Source organism: Epargyreus clarus, unplaced genomic scaffold (assembly GCF_041222505.1).
Source record: "Epargyreus clarus isolate Ecla_fem2 unplaced genomic scaffold, WU_Ecla_fem_2.2 ptg000016l, whole genome shotgun sequence".
NCBI classification, from domain to species: Eukaryota; Metazoa; Arthropoda; class Insecta; order Lepidoptera; family Hesperiidae; genus Epargyreus; species Epargyreus clarus.
Genome location: NW_027332224.1, coordinates 7,720,187 through 7,744,749, shown reverse-complemented (window position 1 = coordinate 7,744,749; position 24,563 = coordinate 7,720,187). Strand labels below are relative to the sequence as shown.

Below are 24,563 nucleotides of genomic sequence, written 5' to 3'. Positions count from 1 at the left end.
AGACTGTAACATTACATTTACATTACAACAAGATTACATTCACAACAACACACATTAAATAAGTGGAAAGTTTCCTCACCATTTTCAAAGATTGTTAGAAATCCGTACAACTTTGAGGTAAATAATTTATTACGATATTTTTGTCTTTAATAGATAAATATTTATATTTCCAGATTTTTTGTAATATATAATCTATAATCATAATATATAATTCAGAATTATAATAAATATAATATAACCCAGGCATATTTTACATTTTTATAATGATTTACCCCAATTTAACGTATTTAGCTCAATTTGCCAATTTAATGTAATTTTGACGATTTCTGCAAAGTTAATCTTACAGAAAATACAGTATTAATCAATATTTTCGTTAATTCAATTGAAAGCCCTAAATTTCACACTTAAGACAAAAAATAAAATCTAAAATACAGATAATTTTGGAAGACTTTTAAACATCCTCTTACGATCAGTCAAACATTTTCCAAAAATGCATTTTGATAGACAATTTTCTTAAATCTTGTAGGAAAAGGGTTTTTACAAGTATAAGGTTTAAACTACTAGTTAATGTTTAAATTGCGAAGGTTATATGATTAAATGCTGAAACACACAGAACTGCTAAATTATTTATGTAGATATATTATTATGATGTAAGTTATTACATACATCGTGACGAAATTTAGGCAAAATATAATATTTTCTATAAATTTAAACCAATCTGTCGAAAAGAAAACGACGTCAAAAAGAAAAATAACTCTTTCCCGAAGTAAATTAGACGTAAAAAATCAATTTTGATTGCATTAAAAAAAAAGAGATAATAACATATAACATTAACTTTGTTCTAGATAGCTTATCAATTCATAGAACAAAATGCGTAAGTTAATTAAATTTATGATAAGTAATTTAGAAAAAGGAATTTCAAAATCCCGAAATACAGACTATATAGGCCCTCATTTATAGTTCAAGCTAAAGTACTATCAGAATTTACATTTAGCCACGTTGTATGTCCATAACTCACAGTTTAATATTGTGCTAAATCGAAAATTGTACAAACATTTCAATGTTACACTCTTGCTAACTTACATTCCCTCCGTTGTTAATAACCTATCCAATGTTTTCTTGTCAAAAACAACTAACAATTTTTTTATATTAGACATTGTAAAATTTCAATCTTTGGTAAACATTTGGATTGCACGACTAACAAAACCAAATTCAGCACAACACCAAACCACATTAAACTTACTGTTACCATACTCCCTTAGTCCACGACGATGTCATGTCCGAGGCGGTCCATCTCCGCGAGCAGGAAGTCCACGTCGCGCTCGGTGACGGCGGCGGACGAGATGATGTTGCGGAAGAAGTTCGGGCGGCGGTCGTCCGGCTGGTAGCCTACCATCAGCGTGCCCGACTGCATCATGCGGCCCTTGAGCTTCGCGCACACCTGGGGGCAGTCAGGTGTTGGTTTGGTGGAGGTTTTCGTCATTTGTAGGGAGACAGAGAGATTTGGTTGGCCGAAAAGGTGGACGTCTTTTTATAATATAGGAGTAGCAGACGAGCATACACTCTATCTGGTGATAAGCTACTGCCATTCATATGCAAACAACCCCAAACCACCTGAGGTCGATCACAAATGCGCCAATACCTGAGAACTCAGCTGGAATGCCTCGGCAATGTATCCTCCCTTACCACACCTTTCTAACCACAACACTGCAGAAATGGGTATGGCGGTGGTGCCACCGGAATCAAACACAGAGGGTTTTACCATCTTCAACACTTAGTCCATTAGTACCTGGGACTCCTGCTACCCCTTAGAAATAACTTGGAATGCCTCATATATGCTTTTCCCTTACAGAAATTTTCAAACTAAAACCGAAAATCGAATCCAAAAACATCGACTCCTTGGTAAAAGTCAGCTAAAAAAAACTTCAACTTTTTCAACTAAATAAATTAAAACTCTCTTTCTAGAAGAAGTTATAGACTTCTAAGAACAAACTTCAAATCTTGCCAAAATGTTATGCTGAATATTTTGATTTTGAAATTATCTTTAATTTCTTCTTCTCTCTTACCTTGCCAAGCTTGATCTCTTTGTTCTTATCATGCGGGATACCACGCAGCTGCTTGGGCAGGTACCAGAAGCTCACGTTGACCATCTCCGGCTCGAGGATCAGGTGGAAGCGGTCGCTCTGCTCGCGAATGCGGCGCACCATGTACTCGGAGAGCTCCATCAGACGGTCCATCAGGCGTTCAAAGCCGGAGGTTCCCTGGATTAATTAATATTGAAGAGATGTTACGTTTTAGAAAGTTGTGTTGGCTTAGAATTTAAAGTAATTGCAGATTCTTCATAAGGGAAGTAAGTGGGTGTGTATCGTGAATTAATGTCTGCTCATGGGTCTTCCCTCTGAGTGAGAACGGTTTAGGTCCATAGTCCGCCGCACTGGCCAAGTCCGGATTAGCAAACTTCACCCACCCTTGAGACTGATAGATTTCCTAACGAAGCTTTTCCTTCTTTTGAACGGTCTAATAATTTAAAACTTTAACAAATTATCAAGAACAGATGACAATACAAGATTTTAATAATTTTGTCCCGTTCACCTTATCAGAATCGTCAGGATTAATGATGATAAGCGATTTTAGCACGGTTTTTAGTTTTTAAACTATAATTATTAATTTTGAAGTAACAAATGAGATTCCTACCCGAAGTTGGCCACAGATGCGTCGCTACCTCCGAGGACTAAGTTGGAACGCCTCGTAGAAATGTCTCCCTTACTTCATCTTTCAAAGTGAAACACAGCAGCGTTCAAAGTTTCTGTTATTAAACAGAAATAGCTGTGGCAGTGGTGCCTCCGGAGCCAAACCACACAGGTTTCTATCTTCAAACACACTCATATTCATCCCTCGTTTCCGAAGCATATATGATATTCTGATAGACATTGACAAAAGGCTTCTACCTTCAAACACACTCATATTCGCAGAGCATATATGATGGCTGCGAGTCATCAGATGATAATGATGATCAGATGCCTCACCTTCCCACGCCACTGCAGCCACAGCTTGAAGATGTCGTTGTGGCGACCACACTGGATCACCTTGTCGCCGGTGTCGTAGCGAGGGTCGTAGATCTTGTCCGTCATGAACAGGTACTCCGCGGCCATCTCGTTGCAGCTCAGCAGGATCCCCTGGGAAAGAGAAAGGATTTAAAAAAAATCTTATTTGACTCAATTTCGGAAATAAACTTCTTAAACTTCTGCCCACACACTGTACCATACATATTATCATACAAGGGGTGCCAAAAACACCCAGATGTTGAGTAAAGAGGCTAGGCTATTAGTTGAAGGGCTACCTAAGCTACTTGGCAGCAACATACTGTATATTCTGTGCCGAAACTATAGGGTGCGAGTTAAAAAAGAGGATCTAGGAAGCGACCTAGGAACCACCACGAGATGTCGCATCAAACTAAATTCTTGCTAGGGCCGGCACTGATTATGGGTTTATAAATTTTTCAAACAACTGTACACATTGTTTTGTACATATTAAAGATGTTGGTCCATTACGAAATGGTCCAAAAGATGTTGGAGTATGATGACCAGGTACATTGCTTTCTGTGAGAGCTAAGCTGGATCATCATATCTCTCCCAGAACTTGAAAGATCTTCAGAACTTGAAAGATCTTCATCGTCCACAAGTAGATTGAGCAGGAATATCAGAATTTTGCTTTTATTTTTATATATTCCGTGATACGCAAGATAAGAAGACTAATTACGTAGATTTATCGGGAACATTTGAGTCATAGTATCGTAGCAAATCGGGGTTATAAGCTCTAATCAATCCTATGTTAGGAATAATATCCACGCAGTTAAACAAAAAAAAAACAAGTTTACATAAAACAAACGTATGAATCAATTTTGTAATAACTTGAACACATCAATGCTAAACACTACTGTTATGATGCAGGAATAGATAATTTAGATGTTCAACCAGGGATCAAACCTAGAACCATTCAGAGTGTTTTTCCGTACCATGCGGGCCGGGAGTAGTAAAATTGAAGAGGAAATTCCTACTGACGCACCCTTATACAATAAACTTGGAATTATACACACCATAAAAACGCCATCAAATGCAGCCTCCAAATCTGTAGCTAATGGTTTTCGTCAGGGCCGGATTTAGGTAAGGATCGGAAGGGCCTTGGGGCCTCTTTAAGAGAAGGATCCCAAAATAAAGAATAACATCGACATGAGAGAGGGGCCCCCAAATTGTACCCAAATATCGAAGGGTCACTTTTTTTAAAAAAAAAACTTTTTTGGCATTTGTACTACTTGCCCTAAACTTGTAATAAATTTAATTTTTAACATTTTTTGATTTAATACTTTTATTTCTTGGTAATATTTTTTTAAAGAATAATATTATCCCTTTCACTTGGAAAATAATTAGGGGCCCCCACACCTCCAAATCCGGCCCTGGCCTCTTAATTTGACGTAATTATCAACCTTATATCCTTTAAATAAGGGCTATATTTCCACTGTTAAGTCATCCTGAAAATGGCCCTTAAGTTTGGGGCATAGGAATTAATTTTCCAGGTGTTTTACGCGATTTTGGACTTAGTGTTAAGGGGATATGGGTGGTTTTTGGGTGGTCTAAAAGAGGAGAGAGGGTCAAATTGGCAACATATGTTTCAGAGTGTCTGAAGAGGAATTTAATTAAAAGTAGCTCGCTGCCGTCAGGTGGCGCTAGTGATGTGAAAGTTATGAGAGAACATCGATAAAATATATTTTTGAATTTTCCTAAACCTTACTTACAACGGATTCTTAAAAAAATAAGTATGAAATGTTTCAATAAAATATGTAATTAAAAATAATTACAATACAACTTTTAAAAACAATTAAACAATATTTAAACTAAAAATACAAAAAATAACACTAAATTTCTATAAAAATAGAATTTCTGATTATGAAAATTTCTAAAATAGAACTTTAAAATAGAACGAGTGAGAGGTAGCAGCAACATCATCATTTTGGATTAATATTTATTATTAAGACGGGTTATAAAACAATACAGATATAAAATAAATTACTAAAATCATCAAATAAACATAGGATTTTGTTTTTAGCATGGAGTCGACCCCAAGACCCACTTTCTTTTATTTGTTCATATTCCATTGAAAATAGTTAAGGAACTTTTATATAACTACTGCTATGGTATTGTCAATATTTAAGTGTGTTGGTGGTGCTACCGAAATCGAACCAAAGCGATTTGCACCTTTGTCATTCCAGAATACTGACCACCGAACTATTGGAACGCAATTCCACATACCTTAAATATATAAATCGATAAACCGATTGGTATAATATCGATATTCTTCCCATCACTAGTTCAACAAACTTTAGCAAAGGGGAGGAGTTACCAAGATTTATTGCTTGGCATATTACAGTGACGTGCTGAACCTAATGGTTGTTAAGTTAACCGATTATCGTACTTAAAGCTTTGTGATAAGAACGTAATTTCTATGGCATAACGTTAGTATGGTTGGTGAAATATTTTCACTTAAATAGGCTTGACTTTGTAGTTATTAATTTTGGCTAAGTTATAAATTAGTCTGCCTATACAGTTTAACTTTTTTATAGTTTTTTGATGAGAGTATTGGCAAAGATAAATTTTCTTTAGCTGGTCCTTTATGTATGTAGGTATGTATTTATGTAACGGAATCTTTGAACTCGATTTTTGAACCTACTTTGAACGGTCCAATTGATTTTAAATTTTGAACACTTATCAAGAACCAATGACAATAAACGACTTTAATAATTACGTCTCAATTTCCTAGTCACGACCGTCAGGAAAACTCAGACTCGAAAAGCAAAATCAAAATTTATTTTTTATAAATAGAAAGAAAGAAAGAAAACATTTATTTCGGTAAACATCCTGTTACATTAAGGGTACATAGTTATATTAATAATAATAAATAGTGACGTGATCTTACCTCATATTTGAAGTGCACGGTAGAGCACTGCAGGAGGGTTCCCATCAGCTTATGGGGGTTCCAGGTTACGGAGTCAGCCCTGTGGAAGAATACAGCAGGTTAGTATAAAATAAAAAACGTGTTAATCCGAACTTGGTGAACATGTTTTAAGAAGAGATCCGAAATCAGATGAGGAAAATATAGAATATTTTGTGGTAAAGTCCCGGCTTACGTTTTGGGTGGTGATGGGTACTCAAATCAAGATATTGAGATATTTAATTAGGTACTCCTTAAAAATTATGTCTCCTCACCAACAAGCTTTTCCTAGAAAGTATTTAAAGAATTTAAGTAACCGCCACACTTTTTCTGCCTAACAGCACTGTTTTGAGTTGCTGTGTTACGGTCTGAAGGGTTTGAAAAGGGATACTTACTTATCCGAGCATTCGGACTTAGTCCTCAGGAATAGCGACGTATCTGTAGCTGACCATAGGTAGGTCTTTAATCTTATCTGGGGTTAATCTTATAATCATATGTTCATGGGCATCGACTTTTTGTTTTTATAAAATTACTACTTCAAAGTTAACTGTGCGTTATATATTTAAATAAAAGAGATAACCCACGTCTAATGCATAATTTAACCAAAGCCAATATCCCGCACTTGTGATGCAAAGCAAAGTGTTGGGCCAATGTTTGCACGTTATCTTCTATTGACACAGTTGCCGTATGCTCTGCATAATCCGACATTCGGTTAGGGTGTGTGTCACACTGTGTTGTAAGGGTTTTTGGTCTTTCGCAAAGGTTTTAGCAAAAATACAGTACAGCAAAGCGATGATATGCTAGTTAAGTTTTGAAGGTAGTAGAACCCTTTGTGGTTTTACTCCGGCGGCACCACCGCCACACCTATTTCTACCTAATAACAGCAGTGTTAGGCGCTGCTGCGTTCCGGTTTGAAGGGTGTGGTAAGGGAGACAGACTTTTCCGAGGTCTTCCAGCTTAGTCCTCAGGCGTAGCGGCGCATCTGTGGCCTACGTGGGAATATCTAATCCTATCTGGGGTTGATTACAGATGTCCATGGGCGGCAGTAGCCACTTACCATCAGGTGGACTGTATGCTCGTCTGCTACTCCTATATTATAAAAAAAAAAAATTGAAAATTAATTTCATTCGGGGGTCCGAGGTTCGAATCCCCAAGGCATTCTGGGCACAGATCTCCTCGTAAAATGAGGGTTTAGGCCATAGTTCACAACGATGGCCAAGGGCAAATTGGTAAACTTCACGGGTACCGCGCTGTCATCGTCATATCTACAATTTGCTATTCGATGCGACTCGTTTCTATATTCAGAGTGGACTACAAGTTTGGCGCGGACTATACTAGACAAAAAAATAAGAGTATCTTTGCAGTAGGTACAGCACGGTGTAACAGTCTTCCTTGCTACCCTCAAATAAGGGTGCTATGTAGATTTTTTGTCTTTTCCCAACAATCCCAGGGGAGGATTAATTGATTGCGCCCCCATTATGGGGAAGTTAAAATGGTTTTAGTGTTAAAAAATGAATTTTCAGACCATTTATTATTGGAACGAACGAGAGAAATGCATCTTACGTAATTAATACAAGTTTTATGAAAAATGAACTGTTATAAGTTTTTATATAATATTAGAGTAGCAGACGACCATGTAGTCCAGCCGATAGTAGTAAAAGGCTACTGCCGCCCATGGACATCTGTAATCAACCTCAGATAAGATTAAAATCCTACCTGAGGTCGGCGACAGGTGCTTTGCTACCCCTCAGGACTAAGCAACTATGGGATAAATGGGTACCATGACCCTCAAACCAGAACATCGTAGCGCTAAATAGATACTACTCGTATTAAGTAAATCGTATTAATTTTGAAAATATTTATTTGAATTCTGGATCTGAGTTTTTTGACCTTAAGTGTATGTACGAGTATATCTGCAAAATAACAGAAACCATAGTTACTAAGTAACTTTTTTTAGTGTTACGAAAATTTGAAAATTATTCGTACATAATCTTACATTTAGAGATGGGAAGTTTCTTATTCGTTTACAAAATGGAGAATAAATGTCTGACACGGGATTAAGCTTACGATAAGTGCAGTTGGACTGACGTGTGAACTTCCACGTTGCTCCGACAGATGGCGGAGGTAATCCTGCTCTTGATATAGGGTTGTCAAAATCAAAATATTTCGTTCAAAGTAGATTTTTACGGAATTATTTTTGAAAATTAATGGACAAGCAGCGTCGAAAGAAACTGACATAATTTCATATTGATATTGATTGTGAAATAAATTTAATTTAGAACAAAATCAAAAGATGATTCCGATTTTTCAATGCGGTCGTACAGGATGTTTTATTATAAATAGATAAAATATAAATAAAATGTTAATTTGATTTATGTTAACTATTTTTGTTTAATAACAGTTGTGTTAAGCGCTTCTGTTTTAATGGGTGTGGTAAGGGTAATATTTACCATACCCTTCAAACCAGAACTTCGATCTCAGTTCCAACATATCCCTCAGGGGTAGTCATCTATTGTGAACCTCAGCTAGGAATTTAATTTTATTGAAAATTGATTACAGGTATCCATATCCATCGGCGGGAGTAGCCATCTACCATGAGGTGGACTGCATGCTTGTCCGCTACTATAATATTACTATATAAACTATAAAAATAATATATTACTATAAAAATAAAGTATATGTAGTCAGTGCACATAATTTTTCCTGAGCGCTAACCCTATCTCGCTTGTCATACGGTCCACCGCCCCCGCCTGTTACATTTGGCCGGATTTGCTCCACCCCCGCCCCCCGCAACCCCGCACCCCACACCATCGGTATTTAACGTACCCTCCATAATCCATAGGGGTTAATATTAGGGATTTAAGTCAATAGAATCTATTTGAAACTAAGTATTTTGAAAATTGGCAAATTATTTGTATGTATTCGTGTTCATTCAGTAATTTTAGATATTTTTATAATACACTAGCTGACCTGACAATCTTTGTACCGCCTAAAAATCTATTTATCAAATATATTTCATATAAAATATAACCTATGTTACTCGTGGATAATATAGCTTTCGAATGGTGAAAGAATTTTTAAAATCAGTCCAGTAGTTTTTGAGCCTATTCATTACAACCAAATAAACAAAGTTTTCCTCTTTATAATATTAGTATAGACAACTATAAATGATCACTTAGTATAATAAAACTCCCATGAAAGTGGTAGAGCCATTTATAGTATTAGCCAGAAGTACCACAGCCACTCCTATTTCTACCTCATAGCTACCTTACTTAGCCCTCAAGAATAGCAACGCATCTATAGCTTATCTCGGATTAGACTCCAATCTTAGCAAGGGCTGATTGCCTACATACGTATGTCACTTCTAGTGACCTCTTGTTATGAGTAAGACTGCTTACTCATTTGATATCTCAATCTTATCAATGTTTTAAAATAGTTGTCAAGGAAAATAAATATTCGGGTTAATTTCTAAGAACTGAAATTTTATATAGTAACACTTACTATATTATATGCGGGTTTACTTCCAAAGCATAATCTGTTATACATTTTATCAGGATTTACTCCTAAACCATAAGCTATGGGTATTTAAGGCACCATCCGCAGTGATCGATGGGTTATTGCCGGATTAAATCTATCGGCCGAATAAGATGAATTTATGTTTTGGAGGTCGACAGCTGAAGTACAGCTTGATTAATGATTGCAAAATTCATAACTTGCCGGTTTTTAATATTTGAGACAAAATGTGATGTTCTTTCTATAGCCTTAGACTTACTGTCCAGGACAAGTTCAATATAGACTTTATTTAGCCTTAAGTACATTATAAAACATTTTTCATAGCATTATTGAGAACTCCGGGAATATAAATGTCTCATAATATATTCGTCCAACCTTTTAAGTCAATCCTTTTGATTGTTGATCTGATGTTTTTTTACTTGGTTTTAAAAGTTTTCAATACGCATCTATTTCCAAATTCGACCCCGTAATCCTTTTCAGCATTTATTACTAATTCGTACAGTGTCGGATTTCGCCATGAAAGTCAAGAAAAAAATCATGTCAATCATCCTATTTTTAAATAATAAGCACTGAAGTACGAGTAGCTTACCTCTCGATCCCGGTGAGGCGAGGATGGCGGTACTTCTTGGAGAACAGCAGGCCACCGCCCCAGGCAGCCTGCAAGACACCACTATTTTAATATTTAAGTGTAGTGCATTGTAACATCATACTTTTCATTTTCATATTAATTGCACATAATAATTATATAGGAAAATAGTGGACATAGATAAACTTATGTACATTAATATAAAGTATGTGGGAGTGAAAGGGAAAGTGTTTGTACATATGTGTGTGGGTGAGATTTTATATGAAAGGTGTTGTTTCTTGTTATATTATAAAATAATTATAGTTCAAAAAACTAAAAAACACGCTTTTATGATAAAATCAACTAAAAAGTAGAAAATAATTTTCAATCTAACAATCAATTAAGGAACAGTAAATAGTATAATTGTGGAAAAAGTGTGGGGTGCTTTTCGAACCTGATAAATGGAGCACCCCACACTTTTTCCACAATTATACTATTTACTTAATTGATTCTTAGATTGAAAATTATTTTCTACTTTTTAGTTGATTTTATCATAAAAGCGTGTTTTTTAGGTTTTGAACTATAATTATTTATTAATTTTTAGTATTTCTCGTTATAGCGACCACCATTATTCATTGTTTGTAAAAAAAACAAGTGTCTATCTACTACGATTTAAGAGATAAAGCCCAACGACAGACGAACAGACCGCAGAGGGTTTCGTTTTAACCTTTGAGTACGGAATCCTAAAAATCAGTCTACAAGAGGGCATATTAGATATGTTTCAGAACATTTGAGTTATAGGGAAATAACATTATTATTTTCTAAACTAAAAATCACGATATAAAAGTTACGCCTATTGAAACTAAATAGCAATAATTATTTGCAATCTAAAGTTGCGATGAACTTTGCTGAAGGTGTTTGAAAAATCTCGCCTCGAAAATCGTTAATCCAGAGGATGTTGATAAGGACAATGGTACAAAACTATTAATGTTTAAAATATTGAATTGTCATCGGTCCTTAATAAGTATGCCAAATTTCGAGTTAATCCGACGTTTTGAAGGGGGTTCAAATCATGTTGAAAGATTCCGTTACATACTAACATACCAACATACCAACATACATACGTCTGAAGCTAATAAAAGCGTGTTAATAGAAAAAACGTGTGTATGTGTGTGAAAGTATCTATCTCTATCGGACGTTGTACCCTAACAATTTTTTAGCTTCTTTAATACAAGACCACAAATGGGATAACGTTCTAAATATAATGTACTCACATCAACATGCATCCACATGTCATATTTCTGGCAGATGTCGGCAATCTCGGTGAGGGGGTCGAAAGCACCCAGCACCGTGGTACCCGAGGTAGCGTTTACGAAGAATGGGACCTGTAGGGTTAATAATAATATGAACACTTTGTAGTACGTAGCTCAAACACTTTAATATTTTAAAGTTTTAATAAAGACCGCTTTATTAATAGTTTCTTCATTATAATGTAGGCATTAAATTTAATAAAATCTAAATTTTTTAAGAAAAATTTTGATCACACAATAATAAAGGTAATAAAAAAACACCTGTTTTACAAAATACAATATATAAAAATAAAGTCACAGTATCTTTTGTTCACACATTTAAAGACAAATACGTTTCGGTTTTTTTTCATCCTCAACCTTTGAAAGTCCACTGCTAGTCATAGGCCTCACCTAATCTGCGCCACTCTAACCGGTCTTGAGGCGTTTGAATCTAGAGGTTCCCGTGGTCTTCATCAGCCTACCTGGTCGGAGGGCTTCCTGTACTCCTTTACATAGTCTCCATTCGAGGAGCTTCGTACCCAAAAAAATATAATTCTAGATTTTTTAAAAAGATCCATATACTCACGTTCCCGCGGTCCCGGTGGTAGCGCACGAGGCGTTCCAGCTCGCTCGTCACCATGCGCCCGCGCTCGTCGGACGGCACCGCCACGCAGTAGTCAGTGCCAAGCCCGCACACAGATGCACACGACTTTACTGAGTAGTGGCACTGGAGGAAATTGTGGAATTAAAAAAAAAAACAAAAAATTGGAAAATATTTTTTAAGGTAATTAGTATTACATGTATTGGATACTCCTGTGCTAAATGTTATGCTTCCAGATCTAACACATTTCTAAAATTCTGTGTCGAAAAAAGTATCGAAAAAAATGTAAATGCACACATTTCGCACATGTGCACATTTCGAGTGCCATATTTGACTAAAAGTATAAAAAATACGTACCTACAGCCGATCATAAAAGTCTTTTCGAAGTCGATTAAAAACTAACAAATACTTACTCTTGTGAAGGACACAAATAATAAAAGTAATCGTACTGGTTAATTTGGAAAAATTCCTTATAGAATTTATGAGACTAGTCACATAAATATAAAGAAATTTAATGCTAAAATATCTGATCACTGAGTAAATCTAAGACATTAGGATTCGAGGACCTTATTCGTGACTCACCTGGTCGGAGGTGAACATGACCAGCTGGCCAGGGATGCTGGAGAGCCCCTTCTCCTTGTACTGCGGGAACTTGTGGTGACGGGCAGCCAGGAACGCGTACAGGTTGGAGACCGAACCACCTGAGTAGGAGAAAACGTTTGATATCACCTGGTGTCCACATCACTTCAACATACTAGTGGCTAAGGATAACCACATATTGTTTAAGAACTATTGTCTGAATGATAGTTGCGTAAGGCATTATTTTGTTTCTTATACTACAAATCTGTTGCTGTGGTATGAACATCTTTCATTTTTTTACGAAAAATCAGTCAAAAACATTTTACTGAAAACTTTATTTTAAAACTTTACGCTATTTTTTAACTTTATGATGAAGTATCATAATTTATTTAGGTACCTACTCACTCATTACAATTGTTTGTAAATAACAGAATTAAAGAAAATTATTTTTTTTCTCCATAAAAAGTTACAAAATAAGCATCATAATTTATTTTTAATATAATCGTTTCAAATAAAATTTGATTTTCTATTGCATATCTGGGTATAATTCCATGGCTATTTATCAAATATTTTGTCATATTAATCCATCTTTCGTCGTTTAATTTCATCTCATGTCACTTCAATTCATTCCATTACATGTCACTTCATTTCATATCATTCCAATTCATTTAATTACAATACTACATCTTACCCGGAGCCAGAATAGAGTCGCCGCACTTCCACCCAATCATGTCACGCATCTTCTCCAGCACCACATTCTCCATCAGGATGAAGACGGGCGCGATCTCGTAGGTGAACATGTTGGTGTTGGCCGCGGCGGTCAGCCACTCCCCGGCGAGCGAGATGATGTCCAGCCCGCAGGACAGCTGGTTAAAGAAGTGGGGGTGACCTGGGGGAAAAAAAAGTCTTTGTTATTTAGCAAGAGTAAACGGTGTTATTATAATATAAGAGTGAGGATTAAGCTGGAGCACCGAAAAAGTATGTCTCCCTTACCACAACAGAACACAACAGTGTCTAGCACTGCTGTTAAATCAAGTGATCAATCATTCTTTGTGTTTCTTTGTGTGTATTGATCATAACCATAATACAGGGAATCTTAATAAAATAATAATAATAAAAAAAAATTACGAGTATTAGTATAGAGTTATGTTATATGTTATTTATATGGAACTGTTTGTATCACTATCTCGTTTATTTTACAAACTCAAAGTTATTGCAACCCTCAAAAGACTGCTAAACTTTCTTCCTTTTAAACCAGAACACAGCTACGCTACCTGTTTCTATCAAACAGATATAGAATCAGTAGTGGTACCGATACAAAAAAGTCATAACCTTCAAGTGCCTTCACATAATAATCCTGTAGAGACAAGAATATCAAAACAACATCATGACAAAAAAAAAACTCTCATTTGACTCAAACATCCTTACATCCGGTCGTTTTCACACCGGAAGCAATACCACGCGCCGCTTCACCGATATCCGAATACCGGACGCGGCCATCTTGTCCGGTAAATTCCGGTTTTATTGGCCTTGTTATTACGATACTGTGAAATAATGTGATGTTGTGTTATATCAATTGTTATGATGTTATGTTTGTTTATTATTCTGAAGTTGAAAAACTACGGTATCGTCGCTTATTTCTGTGTTATAAAATATTTCTGCCTTAGAACTGATGTAATGCTGCTGTTTTGGTTTGAAGGGTATGTTAAGGGCGAGACAGTTGGTCAAGGCGTTCCAATGTAGCCTTCAGAGACAGCAATTAAATTGTGACTGACCTTTACTACTAATGTCTTATTTACAGTTACTTACGATCGTTATCAATATGTAATATATCCAAATATTGTTCACCAAAGATCATAATTTGATAGTTTCTGTCCTACAGAAATTGTAAAATATCAATTGAATTGAATTTAAATTTGAACAGTCGTCGCACTAGCGGGTTTTTAAACCACCTACTCATAATACACTATATGCGTCTTGAAACAACACTATTAAGCATCAGGTGAACTGATAGACCGACTGAGTGACTTAATAGTCACTGATGCTCCAATAAAAAGGTGAACTGATGCTTAATAATCACTGCTTCTACAATAAGGGAGACATCCTTTTCCGAAGCGTTCCAGCTTAGTCCTCAGGGGTAACGGCGCATCTGTGGCCGACATCAGGTAGGAATGTCTAATGCTATCTGGGGTTGATTACAGATGTCCATGGTCGGCAGTAACCACTTACCAAGTGGACTGCATGCTCGTCTGCTACTCCTGTATTATAAAAAAGTGTTTTATCCGTAGGTGGTTATCAGCGATGATACTATACGTTATATCATTATTAAACAAATTAAATGCTCCTTAAGAAATATGTCTAACAAAATGCGACGAGAAAATAACACAGCAACACTATGAGCAGATAAAAATTAATGTATATTTCACAAAATAATAAACATCTAACCCTCCACTACCAGATAAGCGGTCCCGGCGGCCGGGGACATATTTTTTACGTTATCAGAGCGTCATAAGCACGCGCCTCCCTCATTTCCGAGGAGATAAATCTGACAGTCGGTTTTTACGTTGGCTGTAGAAATAGCCAGGATGAAATATCATTAATGCTATTTTATGTGGTCACACTATAAAAATATCATTATAAAAACTACTGTTTATAAAATATAGTCTAAGTACGTTATTCCCACAATTTAAACGAATACAACAACATTCGTTAAGTCATTCGGGCTGTGGAACGTACCAAAGAATGAGACATGCATACGTTCGATAACATTGCCTTCCGTAGTCTGACAAAAATATGCTGAGGAAATTGATAAATAATAAAAAAAATTCGTGAATATTACGATGTCTTCGTTTGATTCTTCAAAAAAAAAATTTTTATGTTCATACGTTTAAGTAAAAAAGCTTTCAAAAGTATTTCAAATAAATTTACAATCAACGTATAATATCAAGAATAAATTTACTTTGTTATTAATAACATTTCATTAGCAGTTGTAGTGTTGTCTTTGTAATTTATTGAACAGGAAAAAATGCCATTATTAAACCAGATATAATAACAATGTATTCATTCAACATAGAATATAAATATGAAATTTCTGGGTATTTATACACTTGTGGGTCGTTTAACACCCATAACACTCGGACGAAAGCGTACATCATATTATATTCATTATAAAGATAGAACCTCTCTTTTTCGTGACAAGAAACCAACTTCCGCAGATAAAAACCTGCCAAGCGCCCTCTGGGGAGAGTTTATCGCAGCTGCACGCGCAAACAGAATTAAATGTATGCGGGAATTTAAATTAGCTGCATTGTCAACTGAGGGATGAAGTGAGGGGTGAAATGGTTTTAATACACACAAGATGATGCGTGTAGAAAACACACACATACTATACAGAGGAATAGAGAAAAAATGTAGAAGTGAAAATTTAAAATTATGAAATAACAGTTTCATTACTTGTTTTAAAAGAATTATACTTATAATTGATTCAAATTGCAGTTTTTTTTAATCATGTTTTATTTATTTGCTTTAGGCCTTCGATTGGAATTTCGTAATCATAGCGTTAAATTGATTGATGGTGAACTAGGGAACTGAAATTTTAAAGTAATGAAAACATAAAAATATAAACGCCTATGAAATAATAATTCAACTTTTTGTGAAAACTTGATACATATAAATACGCAGAAGGATTATCAGAAATATAACTCCATCGATTCATGTTATTGGCCCGTATCTAGGTAGGTACTGTATTATGCGATATTTAGATGACCTGTGTAATGTCACTATTGGTATACACAAAATCAAGAAATGTTTCAACGAACGACTTCCTGGAACCAACATTTTCAGTTCCATTTATCAAAGAGAAAGCTAGCATATATTTGTGGGCAATACTTACAAAAGATACTAAAAAGGTAGCAAATAATAAAACGTAGAAATAATAACATTGTTTCAGAGATAAAACCAGTACTAAAAAGTGAGAACATGATAAACTATAGAACTGATGGTACCCCATCCCTAGGGAGTATTTATCAGACGCCGCAGATGTTGGGGGAGTAAATAACTAAATAACGAAAGCTTACTTGTCAAAATTGAAAATTGATTGAGGTGGAAAGAAATACTGTGATAAACAAAGAACCCTATGAAGAACTTCTATGAAGAAGCACTAATGCCCAGCCTATTTTTGTCTTTTAAGCAGTGTTAAGCGCTTAAGAGAGACACTTGAAGATGATAGAACCCTTATGGTTCGACTGCGGCGGCACCACCGCTATACCTATTTCTGCCTAACAACAGTAGTGTTAAACGCTGCTGTGTTCTGGTTTGAAGGGTGTGATAAGGGAGACATACTTTTCCAAGGCGTTCCAGCTTAGTCCTCGAGGTTAACGACGCATCTGTGGCTGACTTCAGGTAGGAATATCTAATCCTATCTGGAGTTGATTACAGATGTGGGCGGCAGTAGCCACTTACCATCAGGTGGACGGCAAGCTCGTTTACTACTCCAAACTTTAAAAAGTCCCGGAATCGAACCTAACACTCTACATCATGACTTTCTGCATTATAGTGACCATTGTACCCAAGACAAACTAAATAACCAAACAAACAATATGCCATACATTTACTATTTATTTTAAACCCTATATCATACACATAGAGTATTAATTTCTTTGTAACTTTATATACTAGGGTTACCACACCAAAAATAATAATTCGCCAAAAGGAATTTAATATAATCCCCTTCGTACAAACCCAGATGGGGCAAATTAATTCGGCCAAGTCAGGTGTTGCCATAATACCGATTTAATCTGCATTTTAGAGGGTAGGGGTGGTTTTGGAATTACACGCGTGGATGTGTTTGAAAACTGGTGAAATGGGATTGGTTTTTTTGTATTGTATTGAAAATCGAAGATGGATTTTGATGTGAAACATCTATAGCCGCTCGCAAAACCGATTTCTGTCGTGGCGACGCATCGCCACGCTATACGATGGTATATATATACAGTATATATGCAGTAGTGTGTACGGCATGGCGACGCGTCGCCATGCGGATCGTAATATTTTATTTTATCATTATGACATAGTTCCTATCATAATATGTTCTTTTCTGCATATTACTTTTACAAAATAATGTCGATGTTTCACATCTGCCAGGCGTCCCGTGACGGCTCACATTTTTTATCATTATCAAAGTTTAGTTTTTTTTTTTACGATGAAAGAAACATCATTCTGTTTTAAGAAATGCCAAAGATATTTGAATTCAATTAATCTGCGTTTCCCCAGCGTAGTATACTTACTGTAACTTTTTTCAATCTAAATAATGTATATTTCATTTGAATTATTTTTTTTCTACCAAAAATATTAATGTAAAAAAGAGGGCCAAGTTCGGTGCAAATAAAATTCAGTATTAGCTTTACTGATAAAAGCATAGAAAAATTTTTGGATGTCATGTTCCATACGCACGTCCATAATTATCATTCCTACTCATCATTTCATATATTTCTCCCTTTTTTGGAAAACACATAATTTTAAATACACAAATTCATTCTCAGGTAACCACGATTTATCTTTGTCATTATTTTTATTAGAAACACTTTGGACCTAAGCAGGATCAACGACTAAAGTACTAAGTACTTATAAAGTTCTTTTGAATAATGATTGTTTAGGTCACATAGTTGTTTTTATGATGACGGTGTCGAAAGTAACTCTAATTTGATTATTATGAACCCACATTCCGAACTTGGCTGCCCCACTGCCGTGTGTCCATCACTAGTTTCCCGCGCGCCACGTGTCAGCTGTCAAACTGACAGCAATCAACCGCCATTGTGGCGTATCTTTACATTACGACAATAACCCTATTATTGGTAACTGTATTTGTTTGACAAATAGATTAGGGTTAAAACGTGTTTGGGATTTAATTAAATATTCACAAATTTAAAGTAATAGTACAAAATTTTTATAGTATAGAAGTCGCAAAAGAGCATGCAGGCCTGATGATAAGTAGGGCTAATGATGCCCATGGACATCTGTAATCAACCCCTCATAAGGTAAAACTCCTACCTGAGGTTGGCAATGAATTAGTTACTACCCCTTATGATTAAGTAGTAACGCCTCGGATAAGAATGTATCTCTTCCTTACCACACATTTCAAATCACAAAATTTCTACCACCTTTGAAATGATGGCCATCTACCTGCTTCCATCTTTTGGTAAATGGACACTTTCCCTCATAGACATCTATTATTGACATGAAATAAAATAAAATAAATAAAAATCATAAATGTTACCCATGAAAACTAAGTTGGAACGCCTAGTACACGCATTTCTCTTACCACACCCTTAAATCTTACCACTTAACACTGCTACTATAATACAAGACAGGTGTAGTGGTGCCATCGGAGTCGAACCACAAATTGTTCTATCCTTCCAAAGTATGCTTCAATATAATTGAGAGACTAAATCCTTGTATGGTCTGAGATTTCAGTATTCATGTCTATCTATTTTGGCAAGAACATTTTAATATTCAGCAAGCGTGTCCCACAGTTCACAATTGTACAGTATTGTGTACAATTAGCGACCACCCACGCAGTACAGTCACGTGCGAATAATTCAGTTTGCTCTACATAGCCCGTATTGAACTAATGAACGCTATTCAAAAGTTTGTCCATGGACATGCCCATATTATGGACTGTTTGCGTCGATATTGATGAGCGGTCACCATACCGGTCTGATGGCCAAAAGGTCCCGGATTTGATCGATTGAATGCTGAATTACGATTGCTGTTTTTGTGTTAGGTGTTTCTGTTTACGTGTGTATGTGGGCTGTGAGTGTAGAAAGTGTCTTTACTTTAGGGGTTGTATGGCATATTGAGTGTTTTATGGCCCACTGCTGGGCTGGCTAGGTGTGGGATTGGTAGACTTTACTAATTTATTACTCTTCTACAGCGTGGCATGGGTCTCCTCTCAGAGGAAATACAAATAATTTTTAGACGTATAGATTTCCTCACGATATTATCCGTCACCATTTAAAGTAAATGAGAATTAATTTCTAATACGCACCATTAAAAAATCAGGTGTCAGAGACCTGGGATTCGAACGTTGGATCTTCCAATCGAGGAAGGCTACGTGCCAAACCACTAGACTATCACAACCTTCCTTATACGCACATAAAATAAAATGTCACAGGATTAGAACCTTGGACCAAACGTGAAGCCACTACTCTTAAACTACTGCCAGATATACTTTATCCCCAAATGAACACCACTCGATGTCACCACAAGAGATAGCCATGACAATATGACATAAACAGCAACCCTTAGACCAACCCCTAGCCACCCCTCGACATCTTAAAGCCCACTTATCTTCTCCCATGGGAACCCACCGTCTCTGGCAATAGTAGCATACGTATATTGATAAAAAAGTATTATTATAACTGATATAATAAATACATAAAGATATTCGTAAATATCATTTTAAATCGAATTTTTCATGAAATATGTATAAAGTAGGATATGTTTAAGTGTATAAAATTATGGTTTTCTTAATTATATGTAACTATAATATTATCTCCCTATCTTACTTATCTAGGTCTAAAAGACTATATATATTTACGACTATAATTGAATTGGTAGCTAGGTTTAATGAAAATGTACTAATGAATATTGAAAATAATGGAAAGAAAATAAAAAAAAAAAACAGAATAAAACGAAGGAGCCTTTTTATCGCCCTGTATGCTCTTATCAATATTGAATCTCTCCGATGTTTTTCCTAAAGAACGAAATTTGACAATTCTAGTAGGCAGAAATTGAAACATTTCAATCTTTGGCAGGCATAAATTGGATAGGATAGGATAGGATAGAAAGTTATATACCTAATGCAAAAAATTAAACGAAAAAAATGCAAAAATCCAAAACATCCCTCCAACCCCCAATTACTCCAAATTACTTAAAGTAAACCTCAACGGTGTTATAAAACAATAAAGGGGGCTACACAATCCGTGTTGATTTACTGTGGGCTGAGAGTGGCTAATATTACGCAAATCATTGGATTACCGACACTGTACAGTGACCATATCTATACAAAAATGTGTGTAAAAGTATCTGTTTATAATATGAAAAAAGCTCTTTACTAAATGTATAAAAATATGTATAAAGTCTGTATGTGTATAAATGTCTGGTTTTAATATCAAAATAATACTTTATTTAATGTATATGAAAGTATATATGGTACTTTAAAAACAATTATTAATTTATTTGTCTGTTTGTTCTACTAAAGCACAAACTAAAAACCACGCTAAAATCGCACAAGAAAATCATTAATCCTGACGTTCTTGATGGGACAAAATTATTAAAACAGTGTATTTTCTTAGGTTCTTGATAATTCTTCAAAATTTTGACTTAATCGGACCGTTCAAAGTGGGTAAAGATCGAATCGAAAGATTCCGTTACATACATACAGTTCAAGCTAATAAAAGCGTGGTAAAAAAACTAAACTAAATGAAAATAATATTTCGTCCAAAAACGAAATTGAAAGAATAACGAAAATGAAAACCAGTCTCATTTCAAAACAAAATTACAGTGACTCTACACAGCCCCTCTATTGTAGAGCCCAGTATTAACATACTTTGATAGATCCTCCCGAATTTATATCAGGATTTGGGTTATGGATTGATTTTTATAGACTGGCTTTGTGGGAGGCTGGAGGCTTATCTCCTTTATTATTATGGGCCGAACCTTTGTTATGGTGAAAAGATTGAACGAAATCCGATAGATATAGTAGTGATAGGCTGATACTTGCGGTCCGAGGTTAAAAAAAAAGCTGTTTTTCGAAGTTATGTGCGTTTTAGAAGTAAATAGTTACTTGATTGAAGGGCTAAATGGTAAAAAAAATGTTCGTGAGGATATAATTATATCTACATACCTGAGAGATCAGAAAATATAAATTTCTCAAAGGCATGTGAAGTCTACTGATCCGTACTTAGCCAGCGTGGAAGACTGTGGCTATAACCCAACGTATTTTGAAAGGAGACCTGTGTCCAGCAATGGGATAAATGAGAGTTGATGATGGATTGGATGAGTTAATAGGAAATTAAACAAAATCTAGTTATATTCTTCATTGTTGGTAGAACTTTATTTAGGTTCCGATGGCACACATTATTTTCTTAATATTAGTGTTATGCGCTGCTATATTCTGGTTGAAGAGTGTGTTTAAGCAAACACACTTTATAAGTTACTATTCACTTTTTTATTTTTATTACTATTCTAAAATAGATTTTATTGAAATTCCCAAAGATAGCAGATTTTTCGATCAGGAATAGTGCTTGTTTGTTTTATTTCATATAGACTTGCAAGGACAAATATATTTGCAAGGGCAGAGAGCTCCAAACTGATGGGTCAGAAGGGTACAAGTCTTTACGATTCTTGCCTCTGCAATCCTATTCCGACATCCCTTCTAAAGTCCTTGAAAATCATTAAAACTGCACACAGAATTCAAAGAGCATCCACCCTCCGATGGATTCGGCCACAGAATTAGTAAAGATTAGACATGACTTCCAAAATTATATGTGGACGTCGAGTGGCTATGAGGCGACCATATTTGTCCTCGAGAGTGTTAAAATATCTGTGGTTCGGTTAGAAGTCATCTAAATATATATAACTCAAAGGCACATAGCACAGCCCAAACCACTGGACGGATCGGGCTGAAATTTGGCATGCAGGTAGATGTTATGACGTAAGCATCCGCTAAGATAGGATTTTGATCAATTCTACCCCCAAGGGGATAAAATAGGGGATGAAAATATTATTACTTCGTAACGCGAGCGAAGCCGCGGGCAAAGGCTCGTGTTGTATATGGACTTGATTACATATGTCTGTGGCAGAAGTGGTAAATTAGTAATTACCATAATGATAAAAGATACAACTACAATCTACGTCTATAAAATATAGTTAAACATTTCTTGATCATACGATTTACATAATATCGTTATAGTTATGTATTTGATTATACGAACTTTTTCTAAATCGTTGCATTGGTGCTGCATTAATAATTTTACTTGGAAAATATTCAGTATGGTCGCATAAATCAGCTTCGAAAACAAAGTATTATTTTAAAATTACAGTTTATTTTAATTTCGATTTATATTATTTATTGTGCCATTTCTATGCTATATTAAGTCTATGAACCCCAGTAGTAATCTCAAAAGCTCACAGGCGGGCCGGCCTCGAATCACACACTCGGCGAAGCGCGCGCTAATCGTTTGTTCGCTGATGGATCGACTGATTGCTGTCTGCAGGGGCAGGGAACTCTTTGTTTTTGACAGGCTCTGTCATCGTTCCTTTTTCAAAATGTTTTTGACAGTTGACAGAGTGGTAGGTGGTGTAGTAAACTGGGTAAATTGGATTAAACGCATTAATTGGCGTATGTTATCGTGGTGTAAAATAATCAATAGTGTTGATAGTATTAGTAATTTTGGAGAGTCTTTGAGAAAAACAAAGGCAATGTCGACTAATATTCCCATAGTGCAACATTGAATCCGTCAGTCTGACGCAACGCCGTCATATAATAAATTATATTAAGTACGGTCTTTTTTATATTTCAAAACTTTTTAGTCCATAACTATGGTTTAGGGTTGTCAATCTGTAAATAAATGGTTACTATCTAAATATCAGAAGACCAGATACGGATGCTTGGATTTTATCGTTAAAAAATATTTTTGTAATTTCCCAAAGAGCGCATACCATAGATTTGCAAAAAATCGCAAAAAGACTTTCAAGTAAGTAAATGTGACCAAATAAGATTATTTGCAGAAGATAAATCAAATATACATTCAAAATATTAAAATATCAGTATCAGATGACAACCCTACACAATAACAGTGAAGTGGCAACCCTACTCACCCCAACCCGCCGCCGCGCACGTATCAAACAATTCAATTATGTCCTCAAATGGCCCGAAATGATCGCCGCTGTTACTTACACTTGCCTACACTGTAGCGTTTGTGTACAAACACGTACAGTTACAAATAGACGTGGATTTTATATAATACTTACTTGTTGTATTTTTTAAGTATTGAAAGAAATTAAAACACAAAGATACTTACTTAGAATGTAAATACTTAAGTAACATTAGAAAAAAGTTAATAATTTGCAAACTATTCTAGTTCAGTCTTATGTAATATAATCTGTGATCGTTTTGTTAACAATCCCGTTTCCCTTGAGTTTTACATTTTTTTATAATATAGCATTAGCGAACGAGCATGTAATCCACATAATAGTATAGTCCGCGTAAAACTGCTAGTCCGCTCAGAATATAGAAATGAATCGTGTCGCCATAGCAAATTGTATGACTACACCTGCTCGCAACAACTTCAGATCGGACTAGCAGTGGCGCGTACTATAAGTTGCTACTGCCGTTCATGAACATCTGTAATCATCGCCAGATAAGGTTAAATTCTTACTTAGTGGCGACCATAGATTCATCACTACGCCTTGGAAAAGTATATTCCTCTTACCACACCCTTCTAACCAGAACACAGGAGCGCTTAATATTGCTGTTATTAGGAGAAAAGATTGTGGCAGTGTTGTCGCTGGAGTCGAACCAAGGGTCCTACTATCTTTCTCTATGCACGGCAGTGTCTTAGCATCAATTCTACTTCTTGTTTCATTACTCCATTTTCCCTTGACTCTAGGTATATTGTAAAGAAACATATTAACAAATAACTTGTACTTACCAGTCCTGACTTGATGCTTGAGCGTGATCTTGCAGTCCTCCAGCAGCTGCTTCAACGGCAGAGGATCTTCGGGCAGCTTCAGGTCCAGGACTTTCACCATCTCTTCCGGCATTTTGAAGTCCAGTATCTAGACAAAGCCAAGTATTAAATAAAAAAAATAGAAAGATAGTTTTGGTTTTAGTTTATTGTTTAGGTTATTTAATTCTTAAATAATGTTATTTTTACTTTTCCGTAGATGAATTGCTACCTTTGCTATGAAAATTATGGCAGAAACACTGCCTTTAACAAATTAGTCAATATTTTTGTATGCTAATCTT

The 24,563-nt window shown here is 35.6% G+C and overlaps 1 protein-coding gene across 1 annotated transcript in view; it reads right to left on the bottom strand.

Annotated features, from left to right (window-relative positions):
* Nucleotides 1-337: 337 nt before the first annotated feature.
* Nucleotides 338-24,563, bottom strand: part of Gad1 (glutamate decarboxylase) — a 36,561-nt gene continuing 12,335 nt past the window's right edge. The window contains exons 5-14 of the mRNA XM_073081285.1: nt 24,247-24,373; nt 13,224-13,421; nt 12,536-12,654; nt 11,939-12,079; nt 11,338-11,448; nt 10,088-10,155; nt 5,971-6,049; nt 3,027-3,176; nt 2,067-2,261; nt 338-1,441 (exon numbers count right to left, since the gene is read on the bottom strand). Coding sequence (XP_072937386.1) covers nt 1,259-1,441; nt 2,067-2,261; nt 3,027-3,176; nt 5,971-6,049; nt 10,088-10,155; nt 11,338-11,448; nt 11,939-12,079; nt 12,536-12,654; nt 13,224-13,421; nt 24,247-24,373 — 1,371 coding nt within the window. The 3' untranslated portion in view covers nt 338-1,258. The remainder of the gene's footprint in view (nt 1,442-2,066; nt 2,262-3,026; nt 3,177-5,970; nt 6,050-10,087; nt 10,156-11,337; nt 11,449-11,938; nt 12,080-12,535; nt 12,655-13,223; nt 13,422-24,246; nt 24,374-24,563) is intronic.